At 41.9% G+C, this 19748-nt stretch overlaps 1 protein-coding gene across 1 annotated transcript; it reads right to left on the reverse strand.

Moving 5' to 3' along the window:
• Positions 1 to 14150: 14150 nt before the first annotated feature.
• On the reverse strand, positions 14151 to 15949 carry LOC148158166 (uncharacterized). Its single transcript, XM_088007806.1, has 2 exons — positions 15156 to 15949; positions 14151 to 15061 (listed from the first exon to the last, which is right to left on the reverse strand). The coding sequence occupies exons 1-2, from the start codon at positions 15753 to 15755 to the stop codon at positions 15050 to 15052; spliced, it is 612 nt and encodes a 203-aa protein (XP_087863932.1). The 5' UTR covers positions 15756 to 15949; the 3' UTR covers positions 14151 to 15049.
• Positions 15950 to 19748: the final 3799 nt, after the last annotated feature.

Below are 19748 nucleotides of genomic sequence, written 5' to 3' on the forward strand. Positions count from 1 at the left end.
AAGGCAGTGCAGCAGCTCCGGTCCTGGTATCGAGCCTGTGAACCTTTAAGTTGCTCTTAAAGCCGAAGTGAGTCTGAATCCCTGAAGCACCACGATTGACTCTCCAACTATGTGAAAATCAATCTCATTTCTGCACAGATCTGGATAAAAAAGTGAAACTGACAGTGGTGTATTGAACCATCTTCATGCTGAACTTTACTGAGACCTGTTCATAAAGACAAACTAATTACATGAAGAAAAGAGGAGGAAGACGGTGGCTGGGTGAAATGATCAGCCTCTGATTAGACGAAGCCACATCAGGGAAAACGATGCTAATTAGGTTAGCAGTTAGCCTGGTTTTCACGAAGAGAAATCAAAACCCAGCTCAGCATTCTGAAAACTGAAGCCTTCTCATGCACCTCGATTTTGAGTTTTTATATCCCGTGACCCTGTTTTCATGTCCCAAATTTCAGCCACAATCAGCCATTTTTAGCTCGAGTTCCTCCTGACATCCTCCAGGTTTTCAGCAGCGAGTATGAAGTGTGATTTAAAACCCTCTGGAGAACCAGATCTGTGATTTCTCCTGCATGAAATGCTGCTGGATGCTGGTTTCAGAGGAGAGCTGAGCCTGTGGCTGGTTGATACAGATGACAGGATTAAGCCGAGACTGAAGGCTGCGTTTAGCGCAGAGGTTTAATCGGTAAAGAGTTTGTTTGCATGAAAACGTTTCTCTGCCTTCAGCAGACAGTCGGCAGGAACGCTGCAGCAGGTTGAAGCTGTTTCCACTGAGCTGCAGGTTTACAGATGAAGCAGCGCCTTAAATCTGGGACAGCGCCCCCTGTGGGACGAGCTGCTCCTCGGTCTTAGAATCTGTTCAGTTTGTTTAAATTCAAACAGCTGTCTTTCTTTTGGTGGATGAATCTTTTTGTGAATTTCTCTGTGTTTCCTGCTGAGGGATTCAGAGATCTGAGGATTTTCACTGTGAGCGGTCAGCTGGAGCAAACACAACGTCCAGCAAGGAGGAAGACGCTGCAGAAAAGGCCACGAAGGAAACGCCTCGGCACGGAGCTGGACCGCCGGCCGGGTTCTGGTCCAATAAATCCTCTTCTGAGTCACTTTCTGAGGAAGAATCTGGTTTCCAATTTTGAAAAAGTGAAAAAGACTTTTTAGTTTGTTTCCTGATTGTGGTGGATCAGGTTCCAGTTCACGATTCAAACTGCAGAAATCAATTATTCTCATAAAATGACCACATTTTGCAGATTTTTCATTTAAAATACAGAATAAAATGCAAAAATATGAAAAAAAAAATCTTTTTGCTTTAGCGGCATTCCTTCAGTGAACTCCTGATCATCAGCAGCTAAGAAATCCTGAAAATGTTTTACATCAGAGTGAGGCTGATCAATTATGTTTTCAATTAACCCATTAATTCCTGGATGGCTTTTAGTGCAGAATTAGAACAACGTGAAGCTAAAACTGCTGAGTTCTTTACAAACAGACAAAAGTTTTGTTCATGCAAAATGTATATAAATGTAAACGGCCTATTCCAAGTCTTCCTGACTCTTTCCTGAGATGTTCTTGATAGTTGGAAGACTGTAAATGATTCTGTGCCAGAAGTTTTTTTCTCCTGATTTCCATCAAACCATCAAACTGGTTTCATGTTGTGAGAAGCCAAAGTGTGAAAAACGTGAAAAAAGCTGAAACAGTTTTTAACTTTCCTGAATGTTTGACTCGCCGTCTGGATCTGCTGGGTTTGACGTTCTTGTATTCTCAGCTTCCTTCAGGAAATCCAGGGTAAAATTCAACACAGGAATTGAATTTCAGTTCGGTTTAAATGAAATGTCAGGAGGAATTTTGGTTGTTTGCTGCTTTGACCTTAAACCAAAAGGTCTCCTAGACGTGGCGCTCGTGTTTTGACAGCAAATAAAGCGTGAGCAGTTTTATAAACCCAGGAGGACTTTCATTTGCTCACAGCCTTTCCAAGGTGTTCTGTCTTATTATTTCATCTATTTCTCTGCTGCCTTTCATCAAACGGACCCAGAGTGGTGTTGGTCTCTGGAGATGACCCGATCAGTGGCGAGGCGCGCTCTGATCCGCTCCGTGACCCGAACGGCCTGCGGGCCAGAGGAGTCTGCCACCAGGAATAAGATAAAAGCGCCAAGAGAGTCTGAGTCCAACATGCAGGTGAGAGCATCAGTATGGGAGGAAGGCAGCGAGGAGCGACAGCAGAGTGAGTGAATGTAACAAACCTCCAGCGTTGTTATCTCTGCAGCAGATGGAGGAGAACAGAGCAGGCCTGTGATTAATGGAGGTGGGTGTCGGTAAGACAATGCAGGTGGGATATTAATTCATCAGTCTGGCAGGAAGCGCCGTCTGTAATTGGAGAAGATTCTCTCAGGATGTGGAACACGTAGAAAATGAAAAGCAAAGTTTGTTCAATGTCAGAAACGGCAAAAAGGAAATATATTTTACACAAACCGATCGGCAGCTCAGAACGCTTCAAACAAAGGTTAACATTAAGTCTTTAATATTAAACTTCACTTCCGTCTCCATCTAGAAGAGACAGGATTTAAAACATAAAGTGATGTATTCAAAAAGGAAGGAAAAACTAAAGGTAGCTTCTAGGTTTCAGTTAAATAACATCAGAATTAAATGAGTAAAAATTCAAGGTCTAAACTAGAAATACAAAATGTGACGAAGCAGAAAAATATCTAATTAATTACAGAAAGAGAAACTCTGAAGCTTCAGGATTTGGGTTTTGGAAATGAATCGCCATAAAATATCAAATAAAATTATATCTGGTTTTCAAAAAGAGAAGAGTTTCTGTTATCAGGAGATCAGTAGAGCTGCTGCTCCTTCAAAAATAGTTTTTATTTTATCTTTTTGCCAGAACTGAAATTTTGTCCCATCAGAATAATTTTAGAGAAATGGATTCGGTTCTGCTGACTCAGCGACAGAAGCTGAAAGACGCTGACCTTGAGCTAAGCCCCGCCTCCTCCTGTCTGAGTTCCACCTCTTCCTGTCTGAGCCCCGCCTCTTCCTGTCTGAGTTCCACCTCTTCCTGTCTGAGTTCCACCTCTTCCTGTCTAAGCCCCGCCTCTTCCTGTCTAAGCCCCGCCTCTTCCTGTCTGAGCCAGGCCTCTTCCTGTCTGAGCCCCGCCTCTTCCTGTCTGAGCCCCGCCTCTTCCTGTCTGAGCCAGGCCTCCTCCTGTCTGAGCCAGGCCTCCTCCTGTCTGAGCCCCGCCTCTTCCTGTCTGAGTTCCACCTCTTCCTGTCTGAGTTCCACCTCTTCCTGTCTAAGCCCCGCCTCTTCCTGTCTAAGCCCCGCCTCTTCCTGTCTGAGCCAGGCCTCTTCCTGTCTGAGCCCCGCCTCTTCCTGTCTGAGCCCCGCCTCTTCCTGTCTGAGCCAGGCCTCTTCCTGTCTGAGCCCCGCCTCTTCCTGTCTGAGCCCCGCCTCTTCCTGTCTGAGCCAGGCCTCCTCCTGTCTGAGCCAGGCCTCCTCCTGTCTGAGCCCCGCCTCTTCCTGTCTGAGTTCCACCTCTTCCTGTCTGAGTTCCACCTCTTCCTGTCTAAGCCCCGCCTCTTCCTGTCTAAGCCCCGCCTCTTCCTGTCTGAGCCATGCCTCTTCCTGTCTGAGCCCCGCCTCTTCCTATCTGAGCCCCGCCTCTTCCTGTCTGAGCCCCGCCTCTTCCTGTCTGAGCTCCGCCTCTTCCTGTCTGAGCCCCGCCTCTTCCTATCTGAGCCCCGCCTCTTCCTATCTGAGCCCCGCCTCTTCCTGTCTGAGCCCCGCCTCTTCCTGTCTGAGCTCCACCTCTTCCTGTCTGAGCCCCGCCTCTTCCTGTCTGAGCTCCACCTCTTCCTGTCTGAGCCCCGCCTCTTCCTGTCTGAGCCCCGCCTCTTCCTGTCTGAGCCCCGCCTCTTCCTGTCTGAGCTCCACCTCTTCCTGTCTGAGCCCCGCCTCTTCCTGTCTGAGCCCCGCCTCTTCCTGTCTGAGCCCCGCCTCTTCCTGTCTGACACACAAATAAACTGTATTTGTTTCACACAAACGATCCTTCAGATCGTCCACCAAAGAAGAAGAAACATAAACATCTCAACACAGGAGTCAGATAAGGCCGGGCAGAGCTTTAAGGTAAAACTACAATAAATTATAGGAACAGCAAAAAAAATTAAGAGGGAGGAAATCTGGAAGTGCAATAAAACCAGGAAGATTTGATCAGAGTAAGTTATCATGCAAACTGGTTGTAAAACTGCAGTGAACATAAAGTTCTTGCCTGCAGACACTCAGATACCCAGATGGGAGTTTAATCTGGTGTTTCAGGAATATTTCAGATTAGTTTCCATAATGTTGTGATTTCTGTTATGATGGTAATTATCATCATCACCTTCCAGACAGAGTAAAAAACTGATCTGATGAGGTCTGAGCTCATTCAGCCGGTCATCAGCCGGTCATCAGCCGGGCTCCAGGCTTCATTAGGAAGCTGCTGTAATCATCCTGAAGTTATGGATGATTAGAAGTTATGGGTTATTACCTGCAGGTCTCCCTCCATCATCATCCTCTGGCTGCAGATCGGACCGACAGGAAGAGCTCACTCTGAGAAACCTCAGATAACCCAAGTCAATTTAAAAACAACAGTGGCTGCAGGTTGTGTCTGTTCTGTGAATCTTTGCGTCCTGCTGCGGTTTTATTTCTGCAGCAGAAGCAGAAGCTGGGCCTCTCTGTGAGGAGCGTTGAGGCTTTTCTGTGTTCCTCCAGCCTGAAGTTGTGCCTTCAGATTAATTGTGGATGTTAAGGCGGCCTGCCGGCCGCTGGGCGCCGCGGCCGCTTCCATGACCTCCAGCTCCGATCGGACACACCATCAAACGAGATAAGAAAATCAGAGAAATTCTGACTCTGGGTTTTGGTATCATAATCTCTGTTTTGTTTATCTTCATGTAGTTCTGTCTCTTTTCTTATCTTTTGTAGATAAATCAGGGATTTCTGCCTGACTGTAGATAATTATTACTTCTAATGAGGCGAGATAACAGATTATCTCTTCTACAACGACCCATTGTTTCTTTATCTAAGCTGTAGAGTTTAATAATTTAAACTGCTGACGCCTTTAAGTGTTTTCTGTTTTTATGGCTCATTCACTTCGCAGCAGGAGTTTCAAACGTTTCACATTTAAGAAAAATTCATATTCAGATGTTTCTTTTAGTGGTTGGACTTGATTAAAACTTTTAATTGAGGTAATTGCAGGATCTGTAATTAAATAATTGCATTTTAATCAAAAACTCTACATCAACAAAATAAACAGTATTTTCCATTTCAAATCCCTTTTTGCTGCTAAATTATTGAATAAATAACAAACATGTTTACAGTTTTTCAGGAAGTCCTGATCGTTCATGCAGATTCTTTAGAAATGCAGATGCTAACATTAGCGTTAGCTGCTACATGCTTAGCATTGAGATGCTGTTTAGCATAGCTTCGCTGATAGGCTAACTCCTCTTAGCACAACTGGAACACAACAACAGTCGTTTTAGCATCAAATCAGATCAGTTTGAATTTATCGACACTGGACCGAGAAAAGCGGCTTCATCGTCCATCACTGTTAGGATTCTGGTGCGTCAGTTTTACGGCTGTACCAGAAACACAACACAAAGGTTCCGGTGTTCGGTGTTAAAACAAAACGATCTGCTGCAGGCGAGGAAAGGATTACAACAATTTACCCCATTTTTTGTTAAAATCAGATTTTAAAAGTCCATTAGAGGAGAACATGCCTCTAATTTAAAAATGTATTTATTGGTTGATTTATTTAAAAATGATGGGATTCTTCGATTTGATGCATTTAATCAGATTGTTCCCTTGCTGACCTCCAGATCACTGATCTGAGTCAGGAAAGGTTGATTGGTTCATGTCTGTTATTTATTGTCCCTCAGTGGATCTGCAGGTGCAGCAGCAGCAAAGTGAAGAGCTGATGGAGGAACAAAAAGTAGAAAACGATACACTAAGGGTGAATTTAAAATATAAAAACCCCCATAAACAATCCAGCTGTTCAGGTTGTCAAGGCGAAAAGTTCATAAAAGTAAACAGAAGTTTAAGAATTAGACATTTAAAATCGACGAGGAAACAATTGATTTTTGTGTTTTTATTTGCACCAAAGTAGAAAACCTTCGAGTTCGAAATATTTTTTCCCTCCAGATTCAACAAATATCCGCTCCAGTGCAGAAACACTGGCTTGTTGGAGCTGCAGCTCCAATATTGACCGTTCTCATTTAAGCAAAGTTGAGGCGGCAAGTCTGACGGATCAATACCAGGCTCCTAAGATCCCCCGTGTGTGTGTGTGTGTGTGTGTGTGTGTGTGTGTGTGTGTGTGTGTGTGTGTGTGTGTGTGTGTGTGTGTGTGTGTGAGGCCAGCCTATTAGCTGCAGCCATCATCCTGCTCCCATGGCGGCGCGGTCACACCGTGTTTGCCCATGCAGCCTCCTTAAGCTCTCGGCTCTATTAAGTCTCTGCATTTCCTTGATGCTCACATCCATTCATTCGTCCCTGGAGGCGGGGGGCGTCCGGGGGTCCAGCACTGAACCGTACATCGCACCAATTGTCCAATTTGTGCTCAGGTTGGATGCTGCTGCTGTAATTGCAGCTCAGATAACGGCTCCTGTTTCCAGCGGCGGAGCGAAGAGCATTTATCACCGGAGCGTTTCCTCTTATTGCACCACAGCTAATTTCAGAGGTAAATGCTGGAAATGTAACATTTATCTCACCAATGATGGAAGTTCTGCAGAGCCTGAAGATACATTTTGTGTTTAGTATAAAAAATATGATGGATGGAAATAGACAGAAGGTGGAAAAAAGCTCAAAATGCTGAATGATAATTTGATGAAGCTGAATAAATAAAAATCAAACTAGAAACACCTGAAAATACAGAATCAGTAAATATTACACATATCTTTAGTTTTCAGCCAAAGTGAAAAGCTGTTTGAGATGGGAAATTAAAAAGTCAAATGCAAATTTAACAAATAAAAGAATAATGGGGATTATTGTTGAGTGTGAAGATTAAAGACCAACTAACATGAAACAAACCAGGAAAAACTAAAAACATTTTTCTCATATGAATTTCTCTTTTTCAGCAATAATTGTCAACATGACAGAACATTTCCAACCTGCTCCGTAGCAACACTTTCCTGGAAACATCTTTTCCATTTTGAGACGTTTCAACCTGCTTAACAGGAACATCTGGCAATTAGAAAACCTTAAAAACAAACCAATAAAACAATAAAACTGTTACTTTATCATGCATTAGGGCGGGAGACAGAAAAAAAATTAGAACATTTCTGCCATAAAGACTAAAATTTTGAGATTAATCTCAGAAATCTTCTGTTTCAAAGTTGAAAGTTTTTGACTTTTGAAATTTTCTTCTACAAAATCGCAGTCAGGTGTGCAGTTCAGCCACGCCCTCCTACAAAGATCTTCTGCTCAGAGAGCTCTCACTCTCACACAAAAAGGACGCATGGAAAAGTGTTAAATGTGATTAAATTCAAAGTTCTCCAGTTGTTGACCAGACCCATAAATCAGCTGATGCATCTGGTAAATTCATGTTTATGAGAAGTTTTATGTGAGTCCATGTTAATCAGGCAGCGGTGCCCAAACTGGGCCCTGGAGGGCCGACAGCCTGCATGTTTTCGTTCTTCCTCCTCACTGAGCCATCAGGGTCCAGGTGCTTTAAACCAGGGAAAACTAAACCACGCAGGAAGCCGGGCCTCCAGGACTGAGTTAATGGACTCAGACTAAAAAAAAAAATCAGTTTTTTAACTCCAAAACTCAGCATCAAGTCTTTTCTCCTTAAGTATGCAGATATTTCTAAATTGCATTCAGTACAAAATTATAAATTATACACTAAACCAAAACATCTGTAGCCTTTTTATCCATTTTAAACAGGATAAACACAAACACACAGAATCTCCTCCTCCAGGCTCAGCAGCATCACCAGCTCAGAAGGACAGAATCCATTTTTCCATCTTTGAGTCACTCAGCTCCACAGAAGCTGCGTAATCCAGACCATGTTGGAGTTTCTGCCTGATTAGCCTCTGCAGTCAGTTTGTGACTGAACGTGATGCATGAGGTCAGCAGCCGCCTGCCAGGCTGCGCTCTGCCAGAGTTCAGGAATAACAAAATAAAACTAAATAAGGTGTAAAAGCTCCGGCTTCGTCCTGTGGGGATGAAACTTGTTTTGTATTTCAGTCCAGAATGGAAAGTTGGTTTTATGGCAAACCTCCAACGTTTATCAGCAGATAATTCACAGCTTCAGGGTGGAGTCGGCTGAAACAGGAGGAAACGAACAGCAGCACTGCAGCTCTTCTTAATTTGGATGAATTAATTTAAACAAATTATCAAATGGCAGTAAAGTCAAACGTAAATCACTTTTGACTTTATTGCCATTTACTGCCGACTCTCCAGCCGTCCTGTTGTTCTGCAGATCGGACCGTCAGTTTCTGTGAATATCAGCAACATTTCAGACGGTCAAAACGACGATTTTAGAGGGAATTAAAAAGTATTTTAGATTCAAATCATTTATCTTGGATCTGTGAAGGTTTAATTTTGTATTTCAAGGCAGTTTAAAAAAATTACTTTGCTGTTTTTTGAAAGGAATAAAAAGAATCTAAAATAATCTGCAACATTTTCAGTAGGAAGGTAAAACTTTTCAAGGAAATCCAGGACATTTTGTCAGATAACTGAAGGAGGAGGGACTTCCTGTGATGTACAGAGTCTAAAAGTATCCAAACCCCTGAACCTCCTTCTGTTATGTCCAGTAATGTCCACAAATGTATCTGTAATTCATTAGGCTTTAATACGACAGATTAAAAGAAATAGTTCAGATTTATGAAGTGGAATAAATGTTTTATTTTAAATTAAAATCTGAAATGTGTGGTGTGGATTTGATTTGAATTCCTTCAACCTTAAAACTGGACAAACTGGAATTATGAAAATAAATTTCCTTAATAATGATAAAGGTTTTTGCAGTATTAGTTGATTTTTTGTCTGAAGGTGTATTTCAGTAGAAACGTTTCTTGCATCATGTGACCAACAGCAGGATGTTTTTAATGACTTACACCATGAACAAATTAATTCATGTGATTTTAACAGAATTTCTTACTTCACTGAAAATTCAGTTTTTCATAAATTACTGTGAAATCAACAGTTTTGTTCTGATCTGCAGCTGCTGCTGAAACCGAGTCAGACTGGAGAACATCTGTGGTCTCAGTTTTCAAGTCCTGCTACAAATTCTCAATTGGATTCAGACCTGAACTTTGACTAGGCCAGTTTAACACCTGAACATGTCTTGATTTAAGTCATTTCATTGTGCAGTATTAGTTTTTTTAGTGTTTTTCCTGGTTGATCCTCATTGTCCTGCATGTTTCTGCTTTAACACAACGCATGCAGATAACTGGATTATTTCTTTATTGCACCTTAAGTTCCTGCAGAAACAAACAGATTGATGACAGTTCCTCTGCTGCAGCGTCACATTTAGAAACTCACATGACAGCGGGCAGCCTCTCTGATACGGACTGGACAGGAAGCTGCTTGTTTTCCTGCTCAAACAGTCAGAAGGTCACAGATATCGACCTGCATTCATAACCATAATAACTACGAACAGATCGCTGTGTGACGGAACAAAAGAACCAAACTGGAATGAAACGATCATTTCTCTCAAATCCAGGAGTTTAAAGGCCAGTGTTGCTCTTCATTAAATAAAAGGTAACATATGAATATCCCTCCATGTGGCTCCTGATTTAAGTTAGAAATATTATATTTGTAAATCGTCTTACATGTAGCAAATAATTCTGATGATTCAAATTCACCAAAAACAAGAAAAGTAAAGTCAGATTTAATGCAGAGCAGATTTTTTTTATGTAAATATCTGTAATGTGGTGATAAATGAAACACACGAGTTGATAAGTGTGAATAACACTCATGATGATCTTTAATTATCTGTAAAACAAAAATCCACAAGAACAGTCATATGTTGTAGTTTTGAAGTTAGTTGTGCAATAACATTTATGCTGTTTCCATTCATACCAAAATGTATAATTTTTGTTAAAAAATGACAAAGAAACACAGAAAAGTCTTTATGTCACTTAAAAGGACAGAAAAGCTTCCATGGCTGCAAATGAATCTCACAATCTTTAATAAGGAATAATTAGTGGCTGCAGGATTATTCAGCACGAAAACAAAGTATTGCACAAAGAGAAAAGGCTTTGGAGATGACATCATTATTAAAGAAGGAGCAGAAGTTTCTGAGATCAGCTGCACAAGGTGAGTGGATGCAGAGCAGCTAACACCTCCTGCCAGCCGCACAGATCAGATGTTCCTCATTTTTTGCAAGCAGACCAAAGAAAGAAGAAAGAATGTGTAGAAAGACTGACTTCAGAGAAAACAACATATAACTGACATCATTGATTACATCAAGTTAAAACTGAAGGTACATTTGGGCAACAATCCAAATCCCTAAAAACTGTAATCCCTTCATTGGTTTGTTCATAAATTAGGTCGATAAAAAAAACAGATCTATAAATAATGAGCAACCCTCTAAATAATATATCATGATGGATTGCTCTTCTGCCACTAAAATTACAAAGCTCAAATCACAAATAACATCGTGTTCAAGTATATACAGACGTAGAGAAGAAAAACCTGTAGTATTCTGATTTACTTTCACCAGTAAGACCAAACCTATGTGGGGTTTCAAGGTTTTATCAGTTAAATTAGTGGATATGTCAGGATTAAAGCTGCAGACTTTTGGGTTTTAGTGGGACTGAATAAATTTGTTCATTCAGGATTAATTACTGTCACTCAAACCATAAAGTCATGCAGGAGAACAAAACGCTGCAGACTGAGCAGTTTGAGTTCGGCGTTACAGTGGAGCTTATCTGACATGGATTTCAGGGATTTCTCCAGTATCTCCAGTATCTCCTAACGCTCCCAGTATCTCCAGTATCTCCTAACGCTCCCAGTGGCTCCAGTATCTCCTAACGCTCCCAGTGGCTCCAGTATCTCCTAACGCTCCCAGTGGCTCCAGTATCTCCTAACGCTCCCAGTATTTCCAGTACCTCCAGTATCTCCTAACGCTCCCAGTGGCTCCAGTATCTCCTAACGCTCCCAGTGGCTCCAGTATCTCCTAACGCTCCCAGTGGCTCCAGTATCAGTGTCTGCAGGTTTGGACTCCCTGACAAACCCCGTCTTGCCTTGTTGGCGTTTTCTCTGTGGTTATGGCTACGACATCCTCAGCGTCACGTTTTGGGATCATTTTTTGTTGCTTTACACACAAAACAAAACGAAGGAACAAAAGTTTCTAAATCTGACATGATTTAAAAGTGTGAGATTTCCAAATAACTCTTTATGCAAGTTTTATTGAACACAACTTAAACTGCATTCAAATGTTACAAACCAAACAGGAAGCAAACATGCTAACGCTAGCCTAGCATAAAATTATTCAACATGAAACGAAGCAGCAGAATTTTATTAGAGTCTAGTTGAGTTTGTTGAGTCAGATATATACTTAAAAACAAAATACGGTGTAATACATGTTTTAGATTACATGTTTTCATAGTAGCTGTTGTCTTACTGAGCTAATCTGCTAATTCAATCTGCAGACAGGATTAAATATCTGCTGCTGCCATCAACATGGACCATCCAGGACATTTCTTAGTCATCAGAAGCTTTAATTTACTTTAAAGGTGTAAAGTCATTGATTTTATTAATGTCTATAAAGAATTAGCTAATGCTAATTAATGTTGGCTAATGCCAATTCTGATTAAAGGACATGAATCAGTATCAGAAACTTTCCTTCAGCATCTTTTGTCAGTTTTCTTTGTTTCTTGTTTCTTTCAGAGAAGATAATTTCCTTCCATCTTCACCTCTTTCCATTTGCTTTCGAAACTACGGCAAATTCTTCTTTTGATGTGGATATTATGTTCATTATCAGTATGCAGCCATACTTATCCTGTCTGGGTGAGAACGGTGGCGTCACACGGGTCCAAAAGAGGAAAGAAGGGGAACATCAAGTCATCCGACACCTGAGATACATCACTTTGAACCTCTGCTGTTCCAAATAGCACATTTGCTTTGGAATCAAGGATTAGAAATTCACGTTTTGCTGCATCAGAGTAAATTAATGTTGTCATAATATAATTTTGTTTAGATAAGGATTAGATGACTACCTGGGAATGAAACATCATCACTTATGAAAGTCCCCAATTGGTCAGATAATTAAAAAACAGGCCAAGGTGCCAGTTTCACTTTCAGTTTCAAGCATCTGACATGCTGAGGTGAGTGAGTCTTCAGCAACTCAGTGAAATTTAAAGTGATGTCATTTCTGTGATGCTTGAGTCCCAGTTCTGTCGGTTTCAGGGTTTCATGGAATATGTGGCGAGTCAAATATGTCCAAAGAACCAGAGGCATCCTGATCCTGGATTATCTGGAGAGAAGCAGAGATGCAGCAGAGCTGAATACGCAGCGAGGCGTGATTTATCCCAGGTGGTCTCTGGTCCTCCTTCACCAAAGGTAAACAGCAGACAACGCTCAGCTGTCTGGAGGAGAATTTCACCAGCAACTCGTTTGGTTTTGACACCAGAGTCACAGCAGGTCAGGGTCGACGTTGCTCTGGAGATTCTCCATTTGAGCTCATTTTACAATTCTGGCAAACTACAGATTTTGTTCTGCATGATGATGATGGCGGTGAAATGACAGAGGATAAAACTGATGTGCAAGCATCAACATACCAACTAATTAGCTCATTTACTAATATCTCACTTCAGGGTGTCGACTGGTGCAAGGAGGACAGAGTTAGGAAGGAAAACCTGCCCCTGCAGACTCAGTCATATTATTATGAAGAACTGATGGTTTGTGGATGTTGCACATCTCTTCCAGCTGATCACCGGCCTGATCATCTTTAATAGCAATAGGTCATCGTTTTTCCACCAATTTAAAGGTGAGAGATGAAGACATCCGACATTTTTTATTTTTCCTGGTAATTTCTGCAAGATCCATAACACAGTCACTAAATATCATTTATAAATTTCTGTTAATTCAGACCAAACATCCATAAAAAGTCTTGAAGATGGCGGTAATGAAACTATGTGAACTCTGCTCACCGTGTCTGTGGGTGTTTCACAGTGGAGAACATCGACTGCCAACATTTCTCACAACAAATTCCTTCACTTCCCACAAGTCCAGTGGGTACCAGTGAGCTTGATGATCTAGATGGGAACCTAATCCAGTTTCTTCTCCAACAAGGAAGGCAACCGACACAATGCAGCACAAAGCAGCAGACTGGCTGCACCGTCTCCTCGCCTGCAGCAGTTCAATGTGGAAACGGTTTGTGTACCGTATGCATAACGGACTCAGGATGTTGGATGATGTCTTTGCAGCTGATGGAGTTCTGTTGGGACCTTAAAGACCCACTGGTGGGTTTCTGACCATGAAACAACCTGCCTGAGTCAGCTCCTCTAAGTGCTCTGACCGTGAGTGGAGGAGTCGGGGCCTCAGCTCAGCGGTTTGCCGGTCAGAACAAAACTTGATTCTCTCAACAAAAGCTTGAACCCAAGCAGCTGGAAAGGCTTCCTCCATGGGCGGCTGAAGTCAAGTGGCTTGGGAAGACCTCTGAGTAGAACTGCTCCACATTGAAAGGAGTCAGCTGAGGTGAATCTAATCGGGGATTCCCAGGAGGCCGACCCAGAACCAGAACCTGCTGGAGTAGTTAAATGTCCCTTCTGGCCGGGAACGGCTGGGGATGTCGCAGAATTAGACTGGGTTTCCCTTAGAGCTTTTCATCCTGACCTCAGGCAAGCAAAGCACCACAGATGGATGGATGATATTTTACAACTTATAAATTGTGAATTATATTTTGCTAAGGTTTGGTATTTTTTGTGGGAAACTAGAAAAACGAGGCGTACCACCCTAAAGACTTTGACCCAAACGGTGATATGAACCCAACCAAGGAACCTTTTAGGCTTTGGCATTTGCTTCATATTCTGTGTACAGTTGGACAAATTAGAAAAGCAGCAATAAAAATCACTCAGCTAGTCAAAGTTTGGATTTCAAACTGAACTGATGCCAATGAACAGGAAACTCCCCTAACCTGCTGGTTCGGCCGGTAAACCATAATACTCCACAAAGAAACGGAGACGACGACACAACAAAGCAAACTGGTTCATTTAAGAGCTTATGGCGTTCTATACAATAAGGCATTGCTTTAATGGGAAACACTGGACAAACACTTCACAGTTTAATCAGCGTTTGATTGGCACGTGACACCTGGTCAGCCAAGCATGACAGCGTCTTCAGACTGATTGTTTTCGCCACTCGACTCTCGACGATCCGCGACGCTGAGGCCTGATCTGCAGAGATGGAAGCAACTGGCCAAAATGACAGCAAAAATCCAAAATCATTCAGAGCCGCTCTGCGCCACAAGCTAGAAAACAAACAGAAACACACTCCCAACGCACATATTAGATCCACATAGTTTGCAGACATCGGTGGAAATAATACTAATCTGGGAACTTTTCCTTATCTAAAACAGAATTAATAAATGGAAACACCTAATAAACTCCACTTGGGACAGTAGTCCAGAGGGCCTTTATGCAGCTAAGATAGCCTATTTACAATCATCTATAGTATGCAACACAAATAGCCTGTTTCACTTATAGTCTAAGCTGATATGTTCCGGCCGTTTGTCAAAGAAGAGAAAACCTAATCCAAAAAAATGGGAATTCATTAATTGTGCTTTTTAACCCACAGATCCCCTTCACTGCTGAAACGGGACAATTTCAAGAGGCACCAACTGAAGTGCGTACATCAGATAATGAGCATCTCTAAAGCTATAACAAAGACTGAAATACAAACAGTAAAGAGTTTATTTATATGTCTATAAAGGTGGTACAATTCCCTTCCAGTCCTACGTCCGGTTTAAAAAATATTTTCTTCACTGCGTCCTGCGTCCGACAGGAAGGATCTTTGAGTCAAAGCAAAGCCCTTATGATGCTCTCAGAGAACAAAAGTCTTTGCCAGGATTTTCCTAGTCGTCCAAATTCTGGATCACACACAAAGCTAAAAAACAACAAGAAGAGTTTTAATGACGGATGCTGATAACGTCCGGTCACATTTCTGATGCAATCGTCCGACACGGTCTTTAGACAGTTACCTCGTTCTTACTGGCAGTGCGGTACGTGTGGTGGTGGCCGGGAATGTACTGTAGGTGGTCCACCGTGTGTGTCCGTCGGGACGCGAACGCCTGCCTCTTGGACGTGGACGTGCCAGCGTGATGGTTGACCATCAGCGTGTTGTACGAGTCATTGGAGGCACTGGGTTGGGAGTGCATCTTGGTCATCTTGTGGCGGTCCATGACCGGCGTGGTCGGCATTAGCATGTCGGCGTGAGACATCGCCCGCGCCATGGCCTTCTCCCGGAACTTGTCACGCCTCATCGCCGGGGACAGCAGAGGATCCTGGGAGTGGAGGCGGTCCGCCGACAGCAGCTGCTCGTTTGAGAGGTTGCGGCTGCTTCCGTACGCGGCGGCTGCCATGGCGCCGTACGACGACAAGCCGTAGTCTCCGCGCCGCGGCGTCCTGGGGGGGGACAGGACGTGGTCCTGGGACATGGCCCTCTGCACCCGCCGGGGGCGCTGCTGCCGCTGCTGGTGCTGCTGGTGCTGGTGGGGCTCAGCATTCAGCTTCACCATGTGGGTCGGACCCCGACCAGCGAAGTCAGGATGAAGATGCTTCCTGGGGTAGTAGTCATCCATGTCTTTATCGCCTGTGTGGACGGATGAGGAGGTCAGAGAGAGAGAGCTGCTCAGAAATGGATCCAAATGTGATTTTATTGTCTTAGAGGGAGAAAAGGAGTAAAATTACTAAAAGCCGATGGCCGACATATCCACCAAACGCTCCTTTAAAAAGTTTGTTGCTATGGCTACAGTCATTATGGATCCTGCTTGGATCCAAAACCTGGAGCTGTTATCCACTGCTGACAGCTGATTGGTCACAATAGACCACATGATACATCAAATCATTATTGCTCAGAGGATTTATTTATGTTTTTGTTTTAGTCTAAAATTAGTTTTTCCACAAATTTATGTTAAAAGCAACAAACCTTCAGGGCCAGAACGATTGTTCTTAACAAACCATCATTTCAAATCAAAGAGAAACGACACTGAGGTGCTGAGGCTTCAGTAGGATGATTCTGGCTTCAGAAGGAGGCTCATCAACCAAACAGCTTTCAACACTTTAACGTAAATATAAGTAAAACCTGGCAACCTAACATCGATTTATTCAGCTGGTTTCTGCACAAACAGACAAGGAAACAAACCAAAAGTGTCATTTAGTCGTAAACCTGATGAGGAAAAAGACGGTGATGGAAAGCAGCCGTCTGCATCAACCGTCTGCAGCTTCACTTTTCACAAAGTTCATGTCAGAAATGGAAAAGTCAGAAGATTCTCCACCAAATTACCTTACAGTAATTTTAGGTTTCAAGTCCAAACGTCCTTTAATAACTTGGCAGTTTGTTGGTGAATACATAAGTAAAAAGATGTGGAGGAAAATGATTGTTTCTACTTTGTTTCTTGTTTTTAATTGTTTTTGTTTTCTTGCTGAGTCAGCTGTTCTGCTCCTCCTGTGCATCGTAACGAGGTGACCCGCTCTGACCTTTGACCTCCGGTTCACATTTTGGCTGAAAATGCCAACCGAACCCAACCAGAGGCAAAAACGGTACCAGAGACGGTTCAGGCATTTTCACTCAGTGTGAATGTTTGATGCTGAAACCAGCAGTGAAACATGATTCTCAGCCCTGCCAGGTTTGACCAAAACGCCTTCAGGCTTTGGATTGAAATCAGTCTGTAGGAGAAGCTAAAGATTAGGGTGATGGTACGGAGGGCCAAGACTAAACCACCACTGGAAACAAGCAGCATTATGTAATGATGTAATAAAATCAGGCTTTAAAATGTAATGAAACATCATTAAAACTGCAGTTTGTAACAATCGACACAATAAAAACCTTTGAATGGTTGTGAAGATGCAGGTTATCAGAGGCTGCTCTGAAACGGATCCAGTTTACAGGAAGATGATGAGGAACCAGATTATTAGATAATGCATCACATTATTACATCATTTCTAAAAACTGAGCTTTCTTCTCTAATAATCTGTGGAAATGTAATGAAATCCCTGAACATGGCAGAACTTTATTACATGATGTGATTTTAATGAAGTTTTATCGCATTTTGAAGCCGGATTTTATTACCTTATTACACATTGCAGCGTTATCACATAACTTCTGTTTCACATTCATGTTTTTATTGAAATGTAAATAAAAACTGAGGACTGGTGTTTTAAATCATTTCAGCCCTGAATCTGAACTTTGGGTTCATGGTGGCCTGGTTCTGACGGGCCGGCGCCGGAGCTGCAGCAGGAAGGTTTTCTGTGTCAGCTGCATTAAACTCTGTTTATGTGGCTGTGGAGTTTTGATAGGAAGCCTAATTATAACGTGTGAGTTAAATCCTGACTGAACTGGTGCAGTCAGTTCACCAGACAGGCTGAGCATTTCTTCATCCTGAAGTCAAACCTTCATTTCCACAAACAGATCATTAAACTGCAGTTCACTAAATTACATCCTGTACAAACACAGTATTTATCCATCAGCAGGCTGCAGGCGATGCAGACGCCTCTGAATCTGGGGGGAAACTAAGGCAGCAGATCTGGAATAAATGTCTGTGTGTGTGTGTGTGTGTGTGTGTGTGTGTGTGTGTGTCTGTGTGTGTGTGTGTGTGTGTGTGTGTGTGTGTGTGTGTGTGTGTGTGTGTGTGTGTGTGTGTGTGTGTGTGTGTGATGATGCCAACATCACATCGTTCTCCGTTTCAGTGAACGTCACAGAGGACCAAACGTTTCTCCACTGCTCTCATTTTAAATCCACTAATTAAAACATTACAAACAGACGCACTAATTTAATTTAGTTCATTATTACCGTCTTTTGAAATAGTTTTATTAAATAAGAGCCAAATTAAATTTGGGCATGTTTCCTTGTCTGGACTTTAAATCCAGAGGAACAGGAAGTCGTTCCTCCTTCATCCCATTTGACCTGAAAATGGAAAGTTTTCCTTTAAGCTTCATGATTTATGCACAATTCTGCAAGCATTTTTCTTTTTACTCAATAAAATCACAAGCAAATATGACTTAGTTTGATTCATAATTATAGTTTTGCTTTTAATCCTAATTCAGGTCTTATTAATTTGATAGATACATTTTAATCTGGAATACATGTGTAATCTCCTTAATCTCCTTTTAAATGTGTGAAGATCTGTCAGATTATGGTTCTCTGTGTTTATGAATGAAGTTTAAATCAACACTGCACTCAACTTCAGAAAACAAATTCAACTACAGCCATGAATGTTGTTAAGTACAGCCGTGTGAATTCAGACGCTTCTTTCCCAGACGTGCAGGCCAGTTAGAGGTCAAAGGTCACTGCGTGTGCAGCTGCACGTCAGGCTCCTCCTGCAAACGTTTCATGAACTCCTCCGTATGAAAAATGTCCCAAAGTGAAGAACCTGTCTGGCTGTTAAAAGTTAATATAATTTAAAAGGAGCAAAAATCCTCCACAAATATGTGATCAAATAAAAGTATTGATTAATGTGGTTCTGGTTTTTCACGCAGCTTTTCTATCTCAGCTGCTCTTTGATAATAAATAGAGACGAAGTTGGATAAGTTGTGTTTCTGTTGGTCCGATAAGAAATGAAAAGTGTTTCTTTTCTTTTGTGGATTTATTTTGGAAACCAGATAAACGCTGGAAGGAGATTTTTCATTCATGCATCCTAATGAATGACCAATGGCATCTCTAAGTGGCTTCCTGTCGTTGTGACTTCAGACCTTGAGTGGCGACTTTAAAGTTTGTTTTACCTCTTGTGAAAAATGCTTTTAAAAGAGCAGCAGCAGCAGCAGCAGCACTCCGACCAAGAGCCACTAATGTTCCTGCAGAGGAACCACGTTGAATGCTAAACGCCTCTCGTTTTATAAAAGATTTACAGTCAACAAATCTGCTAAATGTGATAACAGCAAAAGCCAAACGTGTTTCTGAGGCTCGAATAAGTTGACTGATAAACCAGGAGCAAAATGGAAACAGCAGCTCCTCTTATCTGTTCCCAGTCTGATAAATTATGTGCATCTGAAAGCAGAGTGTTTCAGATAAAAGCAGGAACAAAATGTGGCTCGATTAAAGCGTCGTGGTCTCAAGGAGAGCGGAGAGGAGAAGCAGAACCAAACAACAACGTGGCATCAGAACCTGCAGCTGCTTATCCAGGCGCTCCTGCTGCAGGAGGCGATACCGAATACTTATCGTGACTACGGCAACCGATACGATACTTCAGTTCGATACATCATCAAACCTCTGACCTTCTGGTGTTTTAAGTTTTTCCTTTCCGTTATTTTCTTCAAACCTTCAACAGAATTTGTTCAAAGTTGATACAAAACGTGTCACTAACATATTAATATGACTTTTTGTGTAAAAAGTGCAAAAAAAATTACCACATGAGAGCAAATCAAAACGAAATATTTTTAAAGAATAGTTGAGAAACAGCAACAAAAATAATCAAAAAGTGAAGATTGAATCAGAAACTGAAACCAAACATCAATTTCAGCTAAAAGTAAATAAAAATCATCTGATTTCACATTTTTATCCCTGAATGTTTAAAACGTTTTTAAATCTGTTAACACATAAATCTCACTAAACCTGTTATTTCATTTGAACATTTTTT

This window comes from Poecilia mexicana, unplaced genomic scaffold (genome assembly GCF_051168715.1).
Source record: "Poecilia mexicana isolate PSO_F unplaced genomic scaffold, ASM5116871v1 scaffold_8, whole genome shotgun sequence".
Taxonomy (NCBI): domain Eukaryota; kingdom Metazoa; phylum Chordata; class Actinopteri; order Cyprinodontiformes; family Poeciliidae; genus Poecilia; species Poecilia mexicana.